The sequence below is a fragment of the Nycticebus coucang genome, chromosome 11, assembly GCF_027406575.1.
Source record: "Nycticebus coucang isolate mNycCou1 chromosome 11, mNycCou1.pri, whole genome shotgun sequence".
Taxonomy (NCBI): Eukaryota; Metazoa; Chordata; class Mammalia; order Primates; family Lorisidae; genus Nycticebus; species Nycticebus coucang.
In genome coordinates this window covers 98,994,479-99,011,189 of record NC_069790.1, presented here as the reverse complement: position 1 = coordinate 99,011,189, position 16,711 = coordinate 98,994,479, and the positions used below count along the sequence as shown (strand labels likewise).

Below are 16,711 nucleotides of genomic sequence, written 5' to 3'. Positions count from 1 at the left end.
AGAAGTTCACGCTTACAGTGAGCTGGGATTGTGCCACAGCATGGGTGACAAAGCAAAACCCCATCTCTCAAAAAAAAAAAGAAAATAACCCACACAGATCTGGATGCTTTCTCAAGAAGTTAAATGCAAAGGCTACATGGCCACCATCTGGAACTTGTTTATGATTATCTTTACTGCAAGCACACTGCCAATAAAAGACTCCTCATCCAATAAAATGACACCCGTATTACTCTACCTACCCTAATGCTATCACCAAAGCAAAGCTCTGTTATTTTCCCCATGCCTTTTCTTTTTTTGAGGAGGGGACTCTCTCCAGTGAATAATAAATTAATTAAATTCTTTAACATACAAAGCATAGAGACTTCAAATGAAAGTTTATGAACAACTCAGATTCAGGGTGCATCTTTATTGTATATATAGCCTTGTGCTATCAACCACTTTCAAAAATCAATTTTCTGAGTTCCTTTTCCTCAAATAATCAGAGTCCTAAGCCCACTATTCTTTCTACATTGCCTTCCAGCTTCTCCTGTTGATATCTAAGAGACACTTTCTCTTCTCACCCAAGAGTAAGTACATACTTTCAGTAAAAGCATCAATATAGAAACTATGAATTATTATTTTTTTCTTTATTTGAGACAGAGTCTCACTTTGCCACCCTTGGTAGAATGTCGTGGCTTCATAGCTCACAGCAACCTCAAACTCTTAGGCTCAAGCGATCCTCTTGCCTCAGCCTCCCAAGTACTGGGACTAAAGGCGCCCACCACGAAGCCCAACTATTTTTTAGAGATGGGGTCTCGCTCTTGCTCAGGCTGGTCTTGAACTCATGAGTTCAAGCAATCCACCCACCTCGGCCTCCCAAGTGCTAGGATTACAGGCGTGAGCGACTGCAGCTGGCCCAAACTCTTTAGGAATTAGAGGGAAACCAACCAGTCTGACTAGCAGTCTCACATTGATCTACTATGTATGTAATAAAATTATTCTTCCAGAGCCAGAAATCTGATACCTAATACGAGGGCGGGGCTGGTCCTGTGCCCCACAGAGAGCCTGAGGGAGGTCTCAGGAAATTCTAAAGCTCTCAGAAGAAGTTTCACAAGATAACTCAACCCTTTTTTGTTGTTGTTGTTGAGACAGTATCTTACTTTGTTGCCCTCAGTAGAGAGGCATTATAGCTCACAGCAACCTCAAACTTTTGGGCTCAAGTGATCCTCTTGCCTCAGCCTCCCTAGTAGCTGGGACTACTGGCACCTGCCACAACACCTGGCTATTTTTTAGAAAAGGAGTCTTGCTCTTGTTCAGGCTGGGCTGAAACTCCTGAGCTCAAGCAATCCACCTGCCTTGGCCTCCCAGAATGCTAGGATTACAAAGCGTGTGCCACCACACCCGGACCAAGATAACTCAGCTTTTAAGTAACAGTAGTAGTCTCTTGGCCTCCATGGTGTCAAAGGGCTCACCTGCAATGCAAGAAATTACCACACACAGAGTAACAGATCTCAGTGGAATACAGGACCAGGTAATCTGAAATAGGCTTCTGCTTTCCACACAGAAATAGAAAGCACCACTTTTCTCATTAAGACCTGGCATAGAGTTCTGATAGGTAAGCAGATAAATTTCACTTGGCACAGTCATTCTGTTTTGGATTGTTACCAAAAATTAAAATGTCCCTGTGTTAAATAAAGGCTATGAAACAGTGGATTTTCTCTCCTCTAAAACAGAATTCATAGGTTGAAAAGTTCACTAACATCACATTAGGGTATTCTAGAGACTAAACAAAAACTTTGATGCTCATTTTTTTCCTTTCTCTTCTACAAACTTCAGGTGACCCTTAGTCACATTAGGCAAGTTGAATCTAGATGGCTCATAGCTGCTTTCAAGAACATGTGTGCGGCGCCTTCTAGAGAAAACAAAATGTTTTAAATTTAATTTTTTTTAAAAGAATATCCTAAGCATTCCTAGCTATATTTCTCCTGCCTTTTATTTCATCCATTTTATTCTTTTGCCTCTGTCAAGTCACCTCTCATTTTCACTATCTCTCCTGAAAAGATTTTTTAAGCAAATAAACTGATCTAAAAATACATCTGAATTTTCCAGCCCATCCATTCTCTAAGAAAACCATCAGTATTTAAATTCACAAGTTCCTCTTTCCATGAAAAAACAAAGCTATTTCCCTCTACTGTCAACATCATGAGACTGACAACTAAAACCTCATCAGCCCAAAGCTTCACCCAGAATCAGACAAATGGCCCAGGGTCCCAAGCTCAGCTTAATTCTCCACGAAAAGCTCTCTTCTCAGCTATGAGACTTTCCTCCTCTCTGGCAATCTCAACAGTGAGACTTACAAAAATTGTCTACCTTCAGTTTATATTGGTCTCTAAGAACTGGACCACCTCACACTCTTTCTCCCCAACTTGTTCTTACAAAACCCATGAAGCACAAATTTTATAATGCAGATCAGGACACTTATGAGAATGAAAACAACATTTTGCTGATAACTATGCCAGGACAACAGCTGTTGAACCACAACAGTTATGAACAGACTGGGATATAAGTTACCCTATCCTTACAATGGTGCTGAGGCCAAGTAAAGGGTCCTTAATTGCAAAGAATTAATTTCTACTGATAGGATCTATTGTTCTTCCCTAGGAGAACAGCAGTCTGGGGAGTCAGCAAAGAACAGAAAACCTGCAAACAAGTTGGAATTACCTAGTTCCCCCTTGGTGTAGAGAAAATATAAAATGGGCCGGGCATCGTGGCCTGGGAGGCCGAGGCAGCAGATTGCCTGAGCTCATGAGTTTGAGACCCTGTCTCTAAAAAACAGCTGGGCGTTGTGGCAGGTGCCTGAAGTCCCAGCTACTTGGGAGGCTGAGGCAAGAGGATCACTTGAGCCCAAGAGTTTGAGGTTGCTGTGAGCTATGAGTTACAGCACTCTACCAAGGGCGACAATGTGGCTCTGTCTGAAAAAGAAAATATAAAATGCATTATACTACAATAAAAATTTTGTTCAAAATACTGTATCTTAAGTTTGATAAGTGTTTTTCAGGGGAGGGGCATGACAAGTATGCTAGAAGAGAGGGTAAGACAGGGAGAATCTGTTGTACATTTGCTTATCTAGACATACTGAATAACAGCTACCATTCACACACACAACCGCACTAAGTACCTGAATTTGCTTAGTCTTTCTTAAATAACTTTGATGGATGATCCCACTGAACTCAGCAGAGTCACACATTTGCCAGTTTTCACTACACCAGACTAAAATTCACAAACCCATAAAGTCTCTCCCACCTCCAAAAATTTAGGGACATGTTAGCCACTATTCATATTATTTGGCAAACACATTAAAGAAAATATATTTATAAAGTATATTTACTATTCCCCCACCAAAAAAAGGCAGGAATGATATTTTCTCAAAACTAAAGCCAGTTCTTCAAAGTGAGTAACATCACAAAAACTTGCTGTGTCTGTTTCCTCGCATTTTGCTGTAGTCAGTTCCATTTTCATCCTCATTTAACATGGGCTTTATCTGGAAACCACTGGACTACTACTAATAGCTAATGTTTACCAAACACCAAATGAGCCAAACACTGTACCGAGTATTTACAAGCATTCTCTCATTTAATCAGCAACAGCCCCGAGAGTGAGCACTATTACTATCAATTATACAGGTGAGGCTAGAAATTTAAAAGATAAAATTACTTGCCCAAGGCTACAGAGCTAGTCATCAGTGAAACTAACAATTTTAACTACAGACAGAAAATCAGTTCAGTTCTGCTCAAGACATAAAGTATGTCTCTGTTTCCCAAACCATGGACTGGTTCAAAAAAAAAAAAAAAGAATGTTTTAGTTGGTACATGATCACTGTACGTACTAGCACTTATTATCTGCACAAATGTAAGACCTATTCCCCTTTCAATTCTCTCCCTATTCTTTCTATTAAGTCAAGAAGAAAGTTTCAGCTTGGTGCCAGGAAGCCTTTAATAGGTCTCCATCACCTGCTAAACTTGCTTGTTAGAGAGCAGACCTCAGATTCAGAACTCTCTGCTAAATGACAACACCTAGCTAGAATTCAGTAACATTCCTTTGTTTTCATTGTGGCTTACTTTAGCGAGGTTCCTCTGAGTCCTCTGCTTGACTAGGCATGACTTTGGGTTTCCCTCTCTGTCCTTGTAGAAGCCAGTTTGAGCATGAATCTTGCTAAGTCAGTTTAGAGAAAATCCTCCACCTTTGGTATCCAACCACTCTGGATATTTCATCACCCTTGCCAGCCTTCAACAAGAATCTTATTAAGTCAGTTTAGTCAGAAACCCCTTGTAATTGACAATTCCTCTTAGTAATTTCCCATCCACTGACTTCCACCTTCCCTGTTCCTTGAGTATAAACCTCCCACTTGACCTTATTGGAGTCACAGTTGAGACAATCTCTAAATCAGGGGTATCCAACCTGTAGTCAGGTTGGATGGGCTGCGTGCTGATTTTGTGAGGACTTTTTTTTTGCTTATCTGTAGTGTCAGATATCACAATAAGTATGCATGGGCCTCCCCCCCATCCCAATCACCTTTTGTTACTATTTGTGTATTTAATGTTGACTATAAAAAAAACATTTCCTAGGGGCGCCCTTAGCTCAGTGGTTAGGGCACTGGCCACATGCTTTGGGGCTGATGGGTTCGAATCTGGCACAGCCTACTAAACCAAAAAAAAAAAAAAAAAAAAATAGCCAGGCATTGTGGCAGGTGCCTGTAGTCCCAGCTACTAGGGAGGCTGAGGCAAGAAGATTGCTTGAGCCCAAAAGTTTGCGGTTGCTGTGAGCTGTGACACCATGGCACTCTACCAAGGGTGACAAAGTGAGACTCTATCTCAATAAAAAAATTAAAAAAGAAAGATTTCCTAAAATTCAATAACGTGATATGTCAAAACCCATGGTAGGAGTGAGCACACACACATCTGAAGCCTGGTAAACAAGCAATACCAGAATTGGAATGAGCACCTCCCAATCCCAAAAGCCTACAAACCAGATCCCCTCGCCCAGTGGTTTCTCTCCAAATAACTCTTAAAAATGAGTTTTCCCCAATCTGGATGTTGTACTATCACCTATCATCTTAAAAAGGAAAAAATTACTCTTTCTCATCTATACCCAAACCAGTATTTCTGATACCAAATGTTTGGATTTTTTCTCACACTAAGCCAGTGGGTATCCTACAACTCAATTCAATTCAGACACTGTCTTTCTGGAGGCAGCACCAGATCCCACAGTTCAGGGCACAGCTCCACAAGACTGTCCCCACTGTAGATCCAAGTCCAAGCCTCTTATGACTGACTGGCTATTGAGTCGCCCTTATGAGTCTCTTCTCAGGTTTGTTACTTTGCTAGAACAGCTTACAGAACTCTAGAAAAATAGTTTACTTGCTACATTACCGAAATTTTTCATTTTAATATTTTTTTTAAATCATAGCTGTGTACATTAATGCAATTATAGGGTACAATGTGCTGGTTTTATATACAATTTGAAATACTTTCATCAAACCGGTTAACATTACTGAATTTTTATGTACCTCCTTGGTTCACCAACCCCAAAACTCTCCAAACCCTCCAATCCCTGTCATTTAAGGGGGTTACAGTATACGAGCATGAGTGATTACATCACTGGCCATCAGTGATCATGTTCAATCTCCAGCCCCTCCCTTCATCCCTTCTCCCCCCTCTAGAGAAAGGGCAGAGTGAGGCTGAAGGGGCCAACTCCCATTCTTAGAGGAGTTTTCCAAAGTCACTCATTAACATATATCCAGATGAGGTTGAAAGGGTTAGTTATGAACAACTAAAGAGGCTCCTTTCACCTTTATCACTCAATAAATTAAGAGGGTTTTAGGAGCTGTGTGCCAGGAAGACCAAGACCAAATATAAACATTCTTATTATATCACAATATCACCCCCTCACCTTCTTACCCGAGAAGAAAAAGAAAAAAGAGGAAGAGCTATGTGCCAGCCAATAGGAAGAAAATCAGACTTCTCTCCCATGACTTTGCTTCTCAAGTCCGCTTCCACAAATTTCCTTAGTCCTGGGCTCTTCTGAACGCAGAGAAAGAAAAGTTCCACAGTGCCCACTCCAGTCAGTACTAAGTCGTTAAAACAGAGGGGGGGTCAAGCAATTAAGAATTATAGTAGGGGGCGGCACCTGTGGCTCAAAGGAGTGGGGCACTGGCCCCATAGCCGGAGGTGGCGGGTTCAAACCCAGCCCTGGCCAAAAACTACAAAAAAAAACAAAAAAGAAGTATAGTAGGCCTGCAAATCCATGGATTCGACCAAGTGGGGACCAAAAGATTTGGGAATGAGAGGAAATAATAAAATAGAACACCATTAAAAAACAGTACAGTGGGGGCGGCGCCTGTGGCTCAGTGAGTAGGGCGCCGGCCCCATATGCCGAGGGTGGCGGGTTCAAACCCAGCCCCGGCCAAACTGCAACCAAAAAATAGCCGGGCGTTGTGGCGGGCGCCTGTAGTCCCAGCTGCTCGGGAGGCTGAGGCAAGAGAATCGCGTAAGCCCAAGAGTTAGAGGTTGCTGTGAGCTGTGTGAGGCCACGGCACTCTACCTGAGGGCGGTACAGTGAGACTCTGTCTCTACAAAAAAAAAAAAAAAAACAGTACGGTGTAACAACTATTCATATAGCATTTTTATTATGGTAGGTATCATAAGTAATCCACAGATAATTTAAACTATACAGGAGGATGTGCATAAAATGCATAATACTATGCCATTTTATACAAGGGACTTAAGCATCTCTGGATTTTGGTATCCAAGGGATGGAAGAGGCTGGGAGGTCCTAGAACCATACAGCAGCAACTGTAGTTATTTACCAAGTCCCAAGTGCTAGGCTCTGTCCTCCACAGAAGAGACAAAGTGGCTTTTAAGAATACTCTTACTGAGGAAATAAAACCACCAAGCATGGAATTAATAAGTAATGAGGTGTTAAGCTGTGTTGCCCTAAATTTGATCTAAGATGATACTTCCAAGAAATAAACAGTTAAAGTAAAGCACCCCCTGGCTCGGCGCCCATAGCTCAGTGGCTAGGGTGCCATCCACATACACGGGGGCTGGCGGGTTCAAGCCCAGCCCAGATCTGCTAAACAATAATGACAAGTCCAACAAAAAAATAGCTGGGCATTGTGGCAGGCGCCTGTAGTCCCAGCTACTTCGGAAGCTGAGGCAAGAGAATAGCTTAAGCCCAAGAGTTTGAGGTTTCTAATTAGCTGTGACGTTACAGCATTCTACTGAGGGCAACATAGTGAGACTGTCTCAAAAAAAATAATAAATAAATAAAGTACAGTACCCCAACCACCACCAAAAACATTAAATCATAAAAAAAAGTATCAGTGATTACATTGTTATAAATTTATCTTATAGAAATCCTAGCACAAGAACACAAAGATATGTGGTTCAATCAATGCACCAGTGTTTTGAATTGTGAAAAGCTAAAAACAAAATATATCAACAAAAAGAAAGATATAATGTCTAAACTATGGAATACTGCACAATCATTAAAAAAGAATAAGGTAGATCTATAAATATGACATAGAAAGATAAACCATCGCAATAAACTAAAAAAGAATATTGGTAGACATACAGACTCTGATCCCATCTCTGTTTCTATAATCCCCACCACTCAAGAGACTGAGATGAGACGATCACTTGAGCCCAGAAGTTCTATCCTGGGTGACAGAGTGAGACCCTGCCTCTATAAAAATTAAAAAAAAAAAAAAGAGCATGTATCTACATGAAAAATTTTGCATGTAAACATACTGTTGACATATGGTAAAGGGAATAAGAAATGAACGGTAGAAAATGGAGGGGCAAGAAGGGCAGAGAGAGAAAGATCTTTGTACTTAACTGTACATGCTTCTATACTTTTTGAAGTTTTAAGAGCAAGTCTAGAATTTAAATTCTCTATCATTAAATTAATCTTGGATGGCATCCACTTGAGCATTTTGAAGAATTCTAGAAAAACTGTAAAACTGTTTGCCAAAATGAGGAAAGGCCCCCAAGTAAACTACAAATGTGATCCCCAATCATAAAGACTTCATGAGACCTGAAATTTCCATGAGACAAGGAAACTTTATTTACATATTAGACAAGCTAGTGAAATAAAAAGTAAACACTAAGACCAGTGTGTAGATCATTTTGGATTTCAGTTGTTGTTAAGAATGGGACTTATAAATAAGAGAGGACAGATCTAAATAGACAATTAAGCAAAAAGGCCCAAGGATGAGGCTCCTCAGGATTGCAAGAAAAGAAACCGAGCAACACAGAATCTTTGTATTTGAAAATGACACTAAAGACTTCCATAGCAATAATGTGCCAAGTTATTGGTGCCCAATTATAGAAAGATGCTAGGAATCTATGCAAATACAAGAAAATGTGGCAGATGAGTGTTAAAATGAGCATATGGCCTAAATCAAGCAGATAAAACAACTCAGCTGTCAGTCATGACCCAGGAATAGGATCTCAGAGTCACTGTAAATGGACCCTAAGGACACCAGCCCAATAATGAGCCACAAATTAAAAGCAATACAAAGTATCCTGGGAACTATCAAGACAAAAGCCAAAAAAGAGAGAGAGAGAAACCACTATCCTTCCTTCATAAAATTCGGGTGCACCCGCCCCCATCAACATCCACTTCATTTATCATTTGCATCCTGCCCCTTCAGCTACACACAGTACAGGAGTTAAACAAGATCAATGGTTCTCAAATGCCTGCCTTGGAGTAATCCCAAACTGACTCTTTGAGAACTGCCTAGCAGTGGCTTTTTAGAAAACAGATTCCCAGGCCAGTACAGAGATTCCAATTCAGTGCCTATAAAAAGTCTTTTTGATGGTCCTGATGCAACGATTTAGGAATCATTGGACTCGTTTCTCTCACTCTAAATCTACTCCCAGATAGGATTTGGGAAGTCATACTATAAAAAATAAACTCAAAAGAAACTATGTGAGAAACTACCAAGAATAGTTTGAAAGGCAGTGCCTGTGGCTCAGTGGGTAGGGCGCCGGCCCCATATACAGAGGGTGGCGGGCTCAAACCCGGCCCAGCCAATTTGCAACAAAAAAATAGCTGGACGTTGTGGCAGGCACCTGGAGTCCCAACTACTTGGGAGACTGAGGCAACAGAATCACCTAAGCCAAGGAGTTGGAGGTTGCTGTGAGCTGTGATGCTACAGAACTCTACCGAGGGCGATAAAGTGAGACTCTGTCTCTAAAAAACAAATCTGAAATGCTTCAAAATCCACAACTTTTTGAGCACATGACATGTTACTCAAAGGAAATGCTCACTGGAACATTTCAGATTTCAGGTTTTTACATTAAGGATGCTGAACTGTACAAAATCCGAAAAAATCCAAACCACTTCTGGTCCCAAGCATTTTGGGTAGGGGACACTCCCTCAGCCTGACCCTGCACATTAAATGGAAGAGGAAAAGACATGAGAGAATAGAAAAACAAAGATCTGGCTCCAAGCAAGAAGAGTAGAACTTAGAACCCTACCCTGCCCCACATTCCCACTAGAATCCCCCAGGAAAGAGCAGGGCAAGAATAGGCTCTCCCCTTGAGCTAGACTGCAGTGATTCTCAATCTTCCTAATGCCGTGATATATTTTCTTTGTTACAAAGGGGTCGTGACCCACAGGTTGAGAACCACTGAGCTAGAGTATCCCAAATCCCTTCCAAGTCAGGTAAAAGTCAGGTGTTCTGAGACAGAGATAAGACTGGGTGAGTAAAATCTACTGGCACCATGTTCCTCTGGCTTCCAAGCTATCACTTTCACTAGTTCATCCTGATAGCTGAAGCCAAGAAGCTCCCTCACTACTATCCACCCTTTTCCCACTCCACCATCTAGTTACTCAAAGTCTAACCCTCTAGCCTTCCACACTAGAAAACCATATTTCCACTAATCCACCTTCTCCCTCCCTGTACCAAGAAAAAAAAAAAAAAGTAACACAGGGTTTAAGATATTTAGAGACCAGTCACCTCACTTCAGAGAAAAGAAGTTTGAGGTGGAATATCTGACCCAACATTAAGCAGATGGAGAATGGCAGCACCCGGGTAGAAGGGTCCAAACTTCTAAGCCAATCACAGCACCTCTCTGCCATGCTGCTTCCAGGAACAATATTAAGAAATTAGATTTATTAACTTTAATATATTAGATTCCCCAAATCTCCCTAATTCCTCCTATTACAACTGAGGTTGTATTATAAGACCATCCCAAGCAGACTACTTCACACAGAGAGAGAAGTCAAAAACCTCAAAATTTATTGAGGAATAGAGGAGATGTTACTTTAAGTCACTAATCGCAAGTATATAAATGAAGAAAATGTGTCAATCCAGGTTTATATCATACATTAAACATTTTAAAAGTAGCATCTGTAAAAGATCAATATTTTTATTAGTTTTATTTTTCCTGTAAGTTGCTTAACTTCCTAATTTTTAAAAAATGCCAACTGAAACCACTTCATTTTTTTCTTAAACATCAAAGCTAAGTGAGAAAAATACAACATTAATTTATCATATTGACTGTCATAAAAGTGAAATCCCCTAACACTCCATCTGTATCAAATGCTCACAACCTGTGATTCTACACCAATTTCTGCTATAAAAACAAAAAGCATATGTCAGTCTCCCAGAGAGGAAGCAGCAACAGAAACTGAGTGTGTATCCATCTCCCAACAAGAAGAGGAAAAGCTACACATAACCTGTAAGAGTTGAGTCTATTTCATTTCTTTTCACTGATAAGACTTCCTATAGTTTTTAGCTATGCTCTTCTTAAAGAAATGAAATTAATCCAAAGGCCAGACACCAAAGGATATCTACTATACCTCTGATATAACCACACCTGTGAAATAGCTAGCTAGCCCATGCTGAGAAGTGAGCACTCAACAGGCCTCAGATAACATTACCTTAATTTAAAAACATAGCAAATTTTCTCTTTGATCCTACAAACAGAAACTAAAACTTTTACTTGTCTCCAAATGTCACTCTCCAAGTAAACTGGGCAAAGACTTCAGCAAATCATTTGCCTACCACTACCATCACTGGTCAGTGGCCTGAGAAGTCCTGACCCATGTTAATAAGCCACACTGTGTATGAGCTAGTCCCTTCCTAATCATTAGTTTTGAGCCCTAAAGCATGCTACTCTGCTCTTCACCAGACCTCAGGGCACGGTAAAGTCCATGGAGTAACAAAATGCTAACAAGTATGAACACTGACAAGTTCACAAGTTCTAGATGCTATTTTACTCTTATTGAGCCAGCTCTTGGCATTTTTCATGCATGTTTCCTCCACTAAAAGAAAAATAATGACTTGGAAATACACAGGACTAGCTGACATTAAGTCAAAAATCTTAGTCTTGGTCCTATAAGAAGCAAGTATATGACTAAGAGCAAGGTTTTTTCCATATCTCTCTCCCATTCTTTATATTCAGTGGACTTAATGTCAGCTATTGATCTCACCAGGATACCAAAACAATGACCACCTCCACTGTCTCTTCCTTTTATCACCCTTGGACATGTATATTACATAGTAACTCATGTTAAATCCATACCATGTTTATGGACATTGAATTTGAAGACACTGAAGAAGCAAGAATCATGGTTCTTAAGGTAAAAAAGAAGACTGGCAGAGGGATTCCTTTCCCCTTCTTAGGCAATTAAATGGTTGTCGGAGAAAATGGAGAGAAATGAGAAGTGGAATTTGGCAATGTCCTCCCTTTGGCCTCCGACACCACAGTCAAGACAAGATAGGCTGTTTCCACGGCTGCTTTTGATAAGCACAGAAGATTCAAAAACAGTGGTTAATTCATTCTACTGTTGCAAAATGTTCTCCTGCTTGAAAAGGCATACAAACATATGAAATTAGAAGGAAAAGTTAAAAGTGAAAAGACAGAAACAGGCTCTATCCCCAGAGAGTAAACCAGGTCAGTAAAACAAGAGAAAATAATTATTTCTAAGTGTAATAACAGCTAAGTGGAGGGACTGAATTCATACCGAGTACCCAATAATTTTTCCTAACCTCACTGATTTAGCATCTGCAGACAATATTCTGTTGCAGTTAAAAAAGGTCTAGCAAATTATTCAAAGAAACCCAGATTTAGAATCCTTGGTTTTAATAAGATCTGACTTGATAAAAGATGTTTATTTAACCAGGTTATATTTTGTCCACCCACACACTTGGTAGTCTCATCGTAACTCAGAAAATATAAATCTATAGCGGGGCATTGTGGCAGGCGCCTGTAGTCCCAAGCTACTTGGGAGGCTGAGGCAAGAGAATCGCTTAAGCCCAAGAGTTTGAGGTTACTGTGAGCTGTGATACCACAGCACTCTACCGAGGGCAACATAATGAGACTCTGTCTCAAAAACGAAAATATAAATCTTCCATTTTTCCATCATCCTCACTGATTTTATGAGTAACAGAAAAGCTCCAAAATGCTTACAACTTACTGCCCACTTCCTCCTTAAACATCCCAGAACGAACTCTGTCCCTTCACCCTATTCTCAATAGCAGACAGGGACTACCATCATGATAATTTTTTTAATAACTGATAAAAGTGTTTTACAACTTGATTCCCAAGTTGCTCAACATCAAACACAATAATACAGGATTTACTAGAGGAAATCTTTAAAAGAGAGACCAGAAGAAATTTGCATCTTCCATGGCCCTACAGCACTTTGCAAAGGAATAACTAACTATTCCCCTTCACTGCAGCACACCTCAACCCTAGAACATATCAGACCTTCAGCTCAGCCTGAGTCCACACAAATCCAGAGGGTTCATAAAGAAAAGCACACCTACCTCTGGTTAGTCAGTGTTCCAATTTCTGCTCCCTTCCAAAAAGCAGAAAAGTAGTGTCTCCTGTTTTCCTACTCAACAAACTCTTTCTCACTTTCATCTGTCATAGAGCTCCATCCTTCTTTGTAGGGTTTTTACAAAGAAGTTCCTAGTATCACTGGAAAAGGTTACTACCCAGGAAAATACAACTTTGCTTAGCAGAAGAGCTTCACACAGAGAAGTTTGCCAGTGGTCAATTTTTCATTTCAGAAGAGGCTTCTAAGCCTGGCACAAATCTGCCTGTCGCTCTGCAGTTTACCCGGCTTTCCTTCCTTAATCCTTGCCTGTAACTCACTCACCCATTCTCTGTAGTGTGGTTAGAGAACACAGTGCAGCCTGCTCAACACAGACTGCTCAAAGCACTGAATTTTAAATACCACCTCTTAGACTGAAACATCTTCCACACCACGCTCCTATGCACACAAAGACCACAAGCACCAAATGAAGTCATCACAATATCAGCTTCCATATAAGACAGGAGTAACATCTAATCTTTTCTCAACTGAATTATAGTCTGCTTCACTTTCCTGCAATTTGCAGCCAAACTGGTCACGCTCTCCATGTTTATAAAGTAATACCCTGGAGTCCTAGAGTCAGAGGTATCACAGTATGATGTTAAAGAATGTGTGCTCTGGGGTGGCGCCTGTGGCTCAAAGGAGTAGGGCGCCAGCCCCATATGCCAGAGGTGGCGGGTTCAAACCCAGCCCTGGCCAAAAACTGCAAAAAAAAAAAAGAATGTGTGCTTTGGCAGACAGGCCTGGGTTCAAGACTCAGCTCTGCCTCTTATCACCAATAAAAAGTGCCTGCCCTAGGGTAAACCAATCTTTCTAAACCTCAAATTACACATCTGTAAAATGTAACCAAAACTCGTATCTACTTGTTAGGTGTTATAAATGAGATAATATAAATATAATATCTAGCACAAGACATAACAATAAAAATTACTGTCATTCGGTATCCATGGGGATAATTTGTAGGCAGAATCCAGCTGTCCTGGAAGTCTCCAGTATTGTAGAAGAAAAAACATATTCAGCTTCATTCCCTTCCCATCCCATAAACAAAAGGTGCCTTTAAGAACAATCTAAGACTTAGCAAGGAAAAAATTCAGAAAGATCTACTTGGTGCTGCCAATCCCAACACCAGACAGCCAAGCAATGCTTTGTTCCTATGATGAAGGGAGGATCAGTGCAACTGAAAAAGTGAATGAAAGAGAAGATGCTTCAGGATAATCATGTCATGAGTCGTCAATATTTCAAATGGCGAAAAATATATGGAAGTCAGGAATTCCCCCCTAACTCAATTTCTGATAAATTCTGACTCTCCATTATGTATAAATAAAGGGAAAAGGAAATATTTAAAATCCCAAGAATCCCAGCTGGCAGCAGAAATGTACACATGAGAATTTGGGGGGAAAAATCTTGAAATCAAATTTATTCCCAAGCTGTAGAACATTTTAATTCTGTGAAAGATAATAGGACAATAAAACCCAGAATTTTTAAAAACTACAATAGCAAAAACCGTGCCGCTTGGGAGAAAGTTTCATAAAGGATATTTGCTGTTCCAGATGAAAAAGTCAGACTGCAGTAGGAAATGAAACCTGGGAAGTTTATAGTCACTGCAACCAGAAAGTCCAGTAACTAAGAAATGTCAAGTTCCAAGAACTGGGAAGGCTTGGGGGAAGAACAACAGAGGGAGTAAGCGGGAAAGCAAATTTATATAACAAAATTATCAAAGGAACTAGGGGTGAATTTTAAAAATGAACCCTGAAGGGCTGAATTCAAAATTCAACAATGTAGAAAGTGAAGGGATATAAAATCGGACAGAATCTGTGGTATTATGCGCCCTGGATCTTCAAACCACCACGACCACCACGACCACCAGCCTGGCTTGTCCTGGCTTCAAACTACCATGCAACCTTAGGCAAGTCACTCGTCTTCCTTAAACCTCTCTCCTTATCTGTAAGACTTAGGAGAACCACAATGATTACTAAGATTGCTGCCAGCGTAAAAGTCAAAAGGACACTAGGATCAGCAGCTCTCAGGCCTGCACACTAGAAACAAGAGGTGGAGCGGAAAAGACAGGAAAAAAGAGGTCCTGAGAGAAAGAAAACTTCAAGTAACTGAGCATCGGTGGAAAGAGAGAAGCTTCATGAAGGCCAAGTACTCCTGGGGTTCCAGGCAAGAGCAGATGTTAGGATCTCGGAAAAACTGCCAATTGCTCAGCACATGTCAAAATGGACCGAAAGACGGGGGATGGGAGGACAGATAGCAATTAATTATCTCCGTTTATCAATAAGTAATTGATCTGTTCCGGTAAACAGCCAGGAGATTCGAATGCCACGGCCATGGAATTCACTGTGACCCCTGATGCTAGGGTGTCCGGAAGCAAGGACCAAGGGGAGTCCGTGCCGGGTTCTGTCTAGTGAGGGGATTCGAAGAATGAGGGAAAAGTGTAAAAGGAAAGAGGTAAGGACATCTGGGAAAACATGCAGGCTGGCGGGAGGTGAAGAGTAGTCAACGCCTGACTCCCGCCCTAAAGCAGGCAGAGGGGTCAGTGTCCCGGGCCCCGTTCTCACCATCTTGACGATGCCCCGCTGCACAGTGGGGACCGCGGGTCCCCCGGAGGAGCCACCGCTCTGCGCGGAGGAGGCCATGTGTGGAGATGCAAAGACAGCGAACGAGGCGGCCCGCCTGGCTGGAGATGTCAATGTGGGTGTCGGTGTTAGTGAGAGGCCGCCGAGACCAGGAGTGGGTTGGCGACCAGCTGGCGGGCGACGGACTGGACGGACGCGCTGGACGCTCACAGAGCAGCAGCGGGACTGGGAGCGAAAGAGGAGACGCGATCTCCGCCGCCGCCACACGTTCTACTCGCCGCGCAGGCGTGCCAGAGCGCCACCGCCTCCCGGCCAATTAGCACCCAGAGCCCGCTGGACCTCAAGCCAATAGATACCCTGCCCTCAGAGCCCCGCCCCTTGATCAAGAAATGAGCGGCCAGCTCCAGGAAGCGCTGAAAGAGTTGATTTGCGGTGATGGGCTAAGTGTGGGGCGGAACTTCCGGGGCAGCCTGAGTAGGTAGTGTCGGGAGGTGTAGTGGCAAGGAAAGGACACGTCAGCATCTCCGCAGGGCGCTGGGAGCCTTGGCAGCCCGGGGGCGGGACCGGCCGCTGGCTCTTAGCCCCGCCCATTTCTCCCCGCCCCACGGGCCGTGGGATTAGAGAGCGCACCCACGCTGAAGAGTGCGGGCTGTAACTGTGGGACCCCGGAAGCTAGGGCCTTCAGGAATCATCGTACCAGCTGCACGCCGACTTCCGACATTTAACCTCTGCTGAAAGTATGGAATGAAACCTCCTACCGATATTGGCCTTGACACAGAATGTGGCCCTGCGCCCTGCCTACAGTCGAGACTGTGTCTCTCTCGTATTTGTGTCGCTTGAGTCAAGCACTTGTAAGGCGCTCCATTAATGTTTGTTGATGGTAGGAGTAAATGTACCCTGGAGGAATCACACGCCCTGGGCATAGGTGATAATAAGGCTCTGCACTCGACCTCTTCCTAGCTGCTTCAGTGAAGTTAGGAAATGCCTCCTTCCATGCTTTCCCTGGGCCAGAAGGAGGTAGCCCCTGATCGAGTGTGAAACTCTTCCCCTCTCCTGATCCGCTCACCTAGCCCCAGCTTTTAGGGTAAAGAGGTGGGGGAAGGGACAGGAAAATCAGGGCCTGCAAATATTTAAGTGAATGTTTAGTGAAAGCTAATATTGGTTGAGTGCCCACTGTGTGGAGCCAATGGACCCTGCATGGCTTAAGTCATTTAGTTGTAAAGCCTGACTATACTGAAGATCCCATTTAACCCTCAGCTCCG

At 42.2% G+C, this 16,711-nt stretch overlaps 1 protein-coding gene across 1 annotated transcript in view; it reads right to left on the bottom strand.

Moving 5' to 3' along the window:
* Nucleotides 1-15,893, bottom strand: part of SND1 (staphylococcal nuclease and tudor domain containing 1) — a 486,203-nt gene extending 470,310 nt beyond the window's left edge. Inside the window, exon 1 of the mRNA XM_053553506.1 lies at nt 15,432-15,893. Coding sequence (XP_053409481.1) covers nt 15,432-15,509 — 78 coding nt within the window. The 5' untranslated portion in view covers nt 15,510-15,893. The remainder of the gene's footprint in view (nt 1-15,431) is intronic.
* Nucleotides 15,894-16,711: the final 818 nt, after the last annotated feature.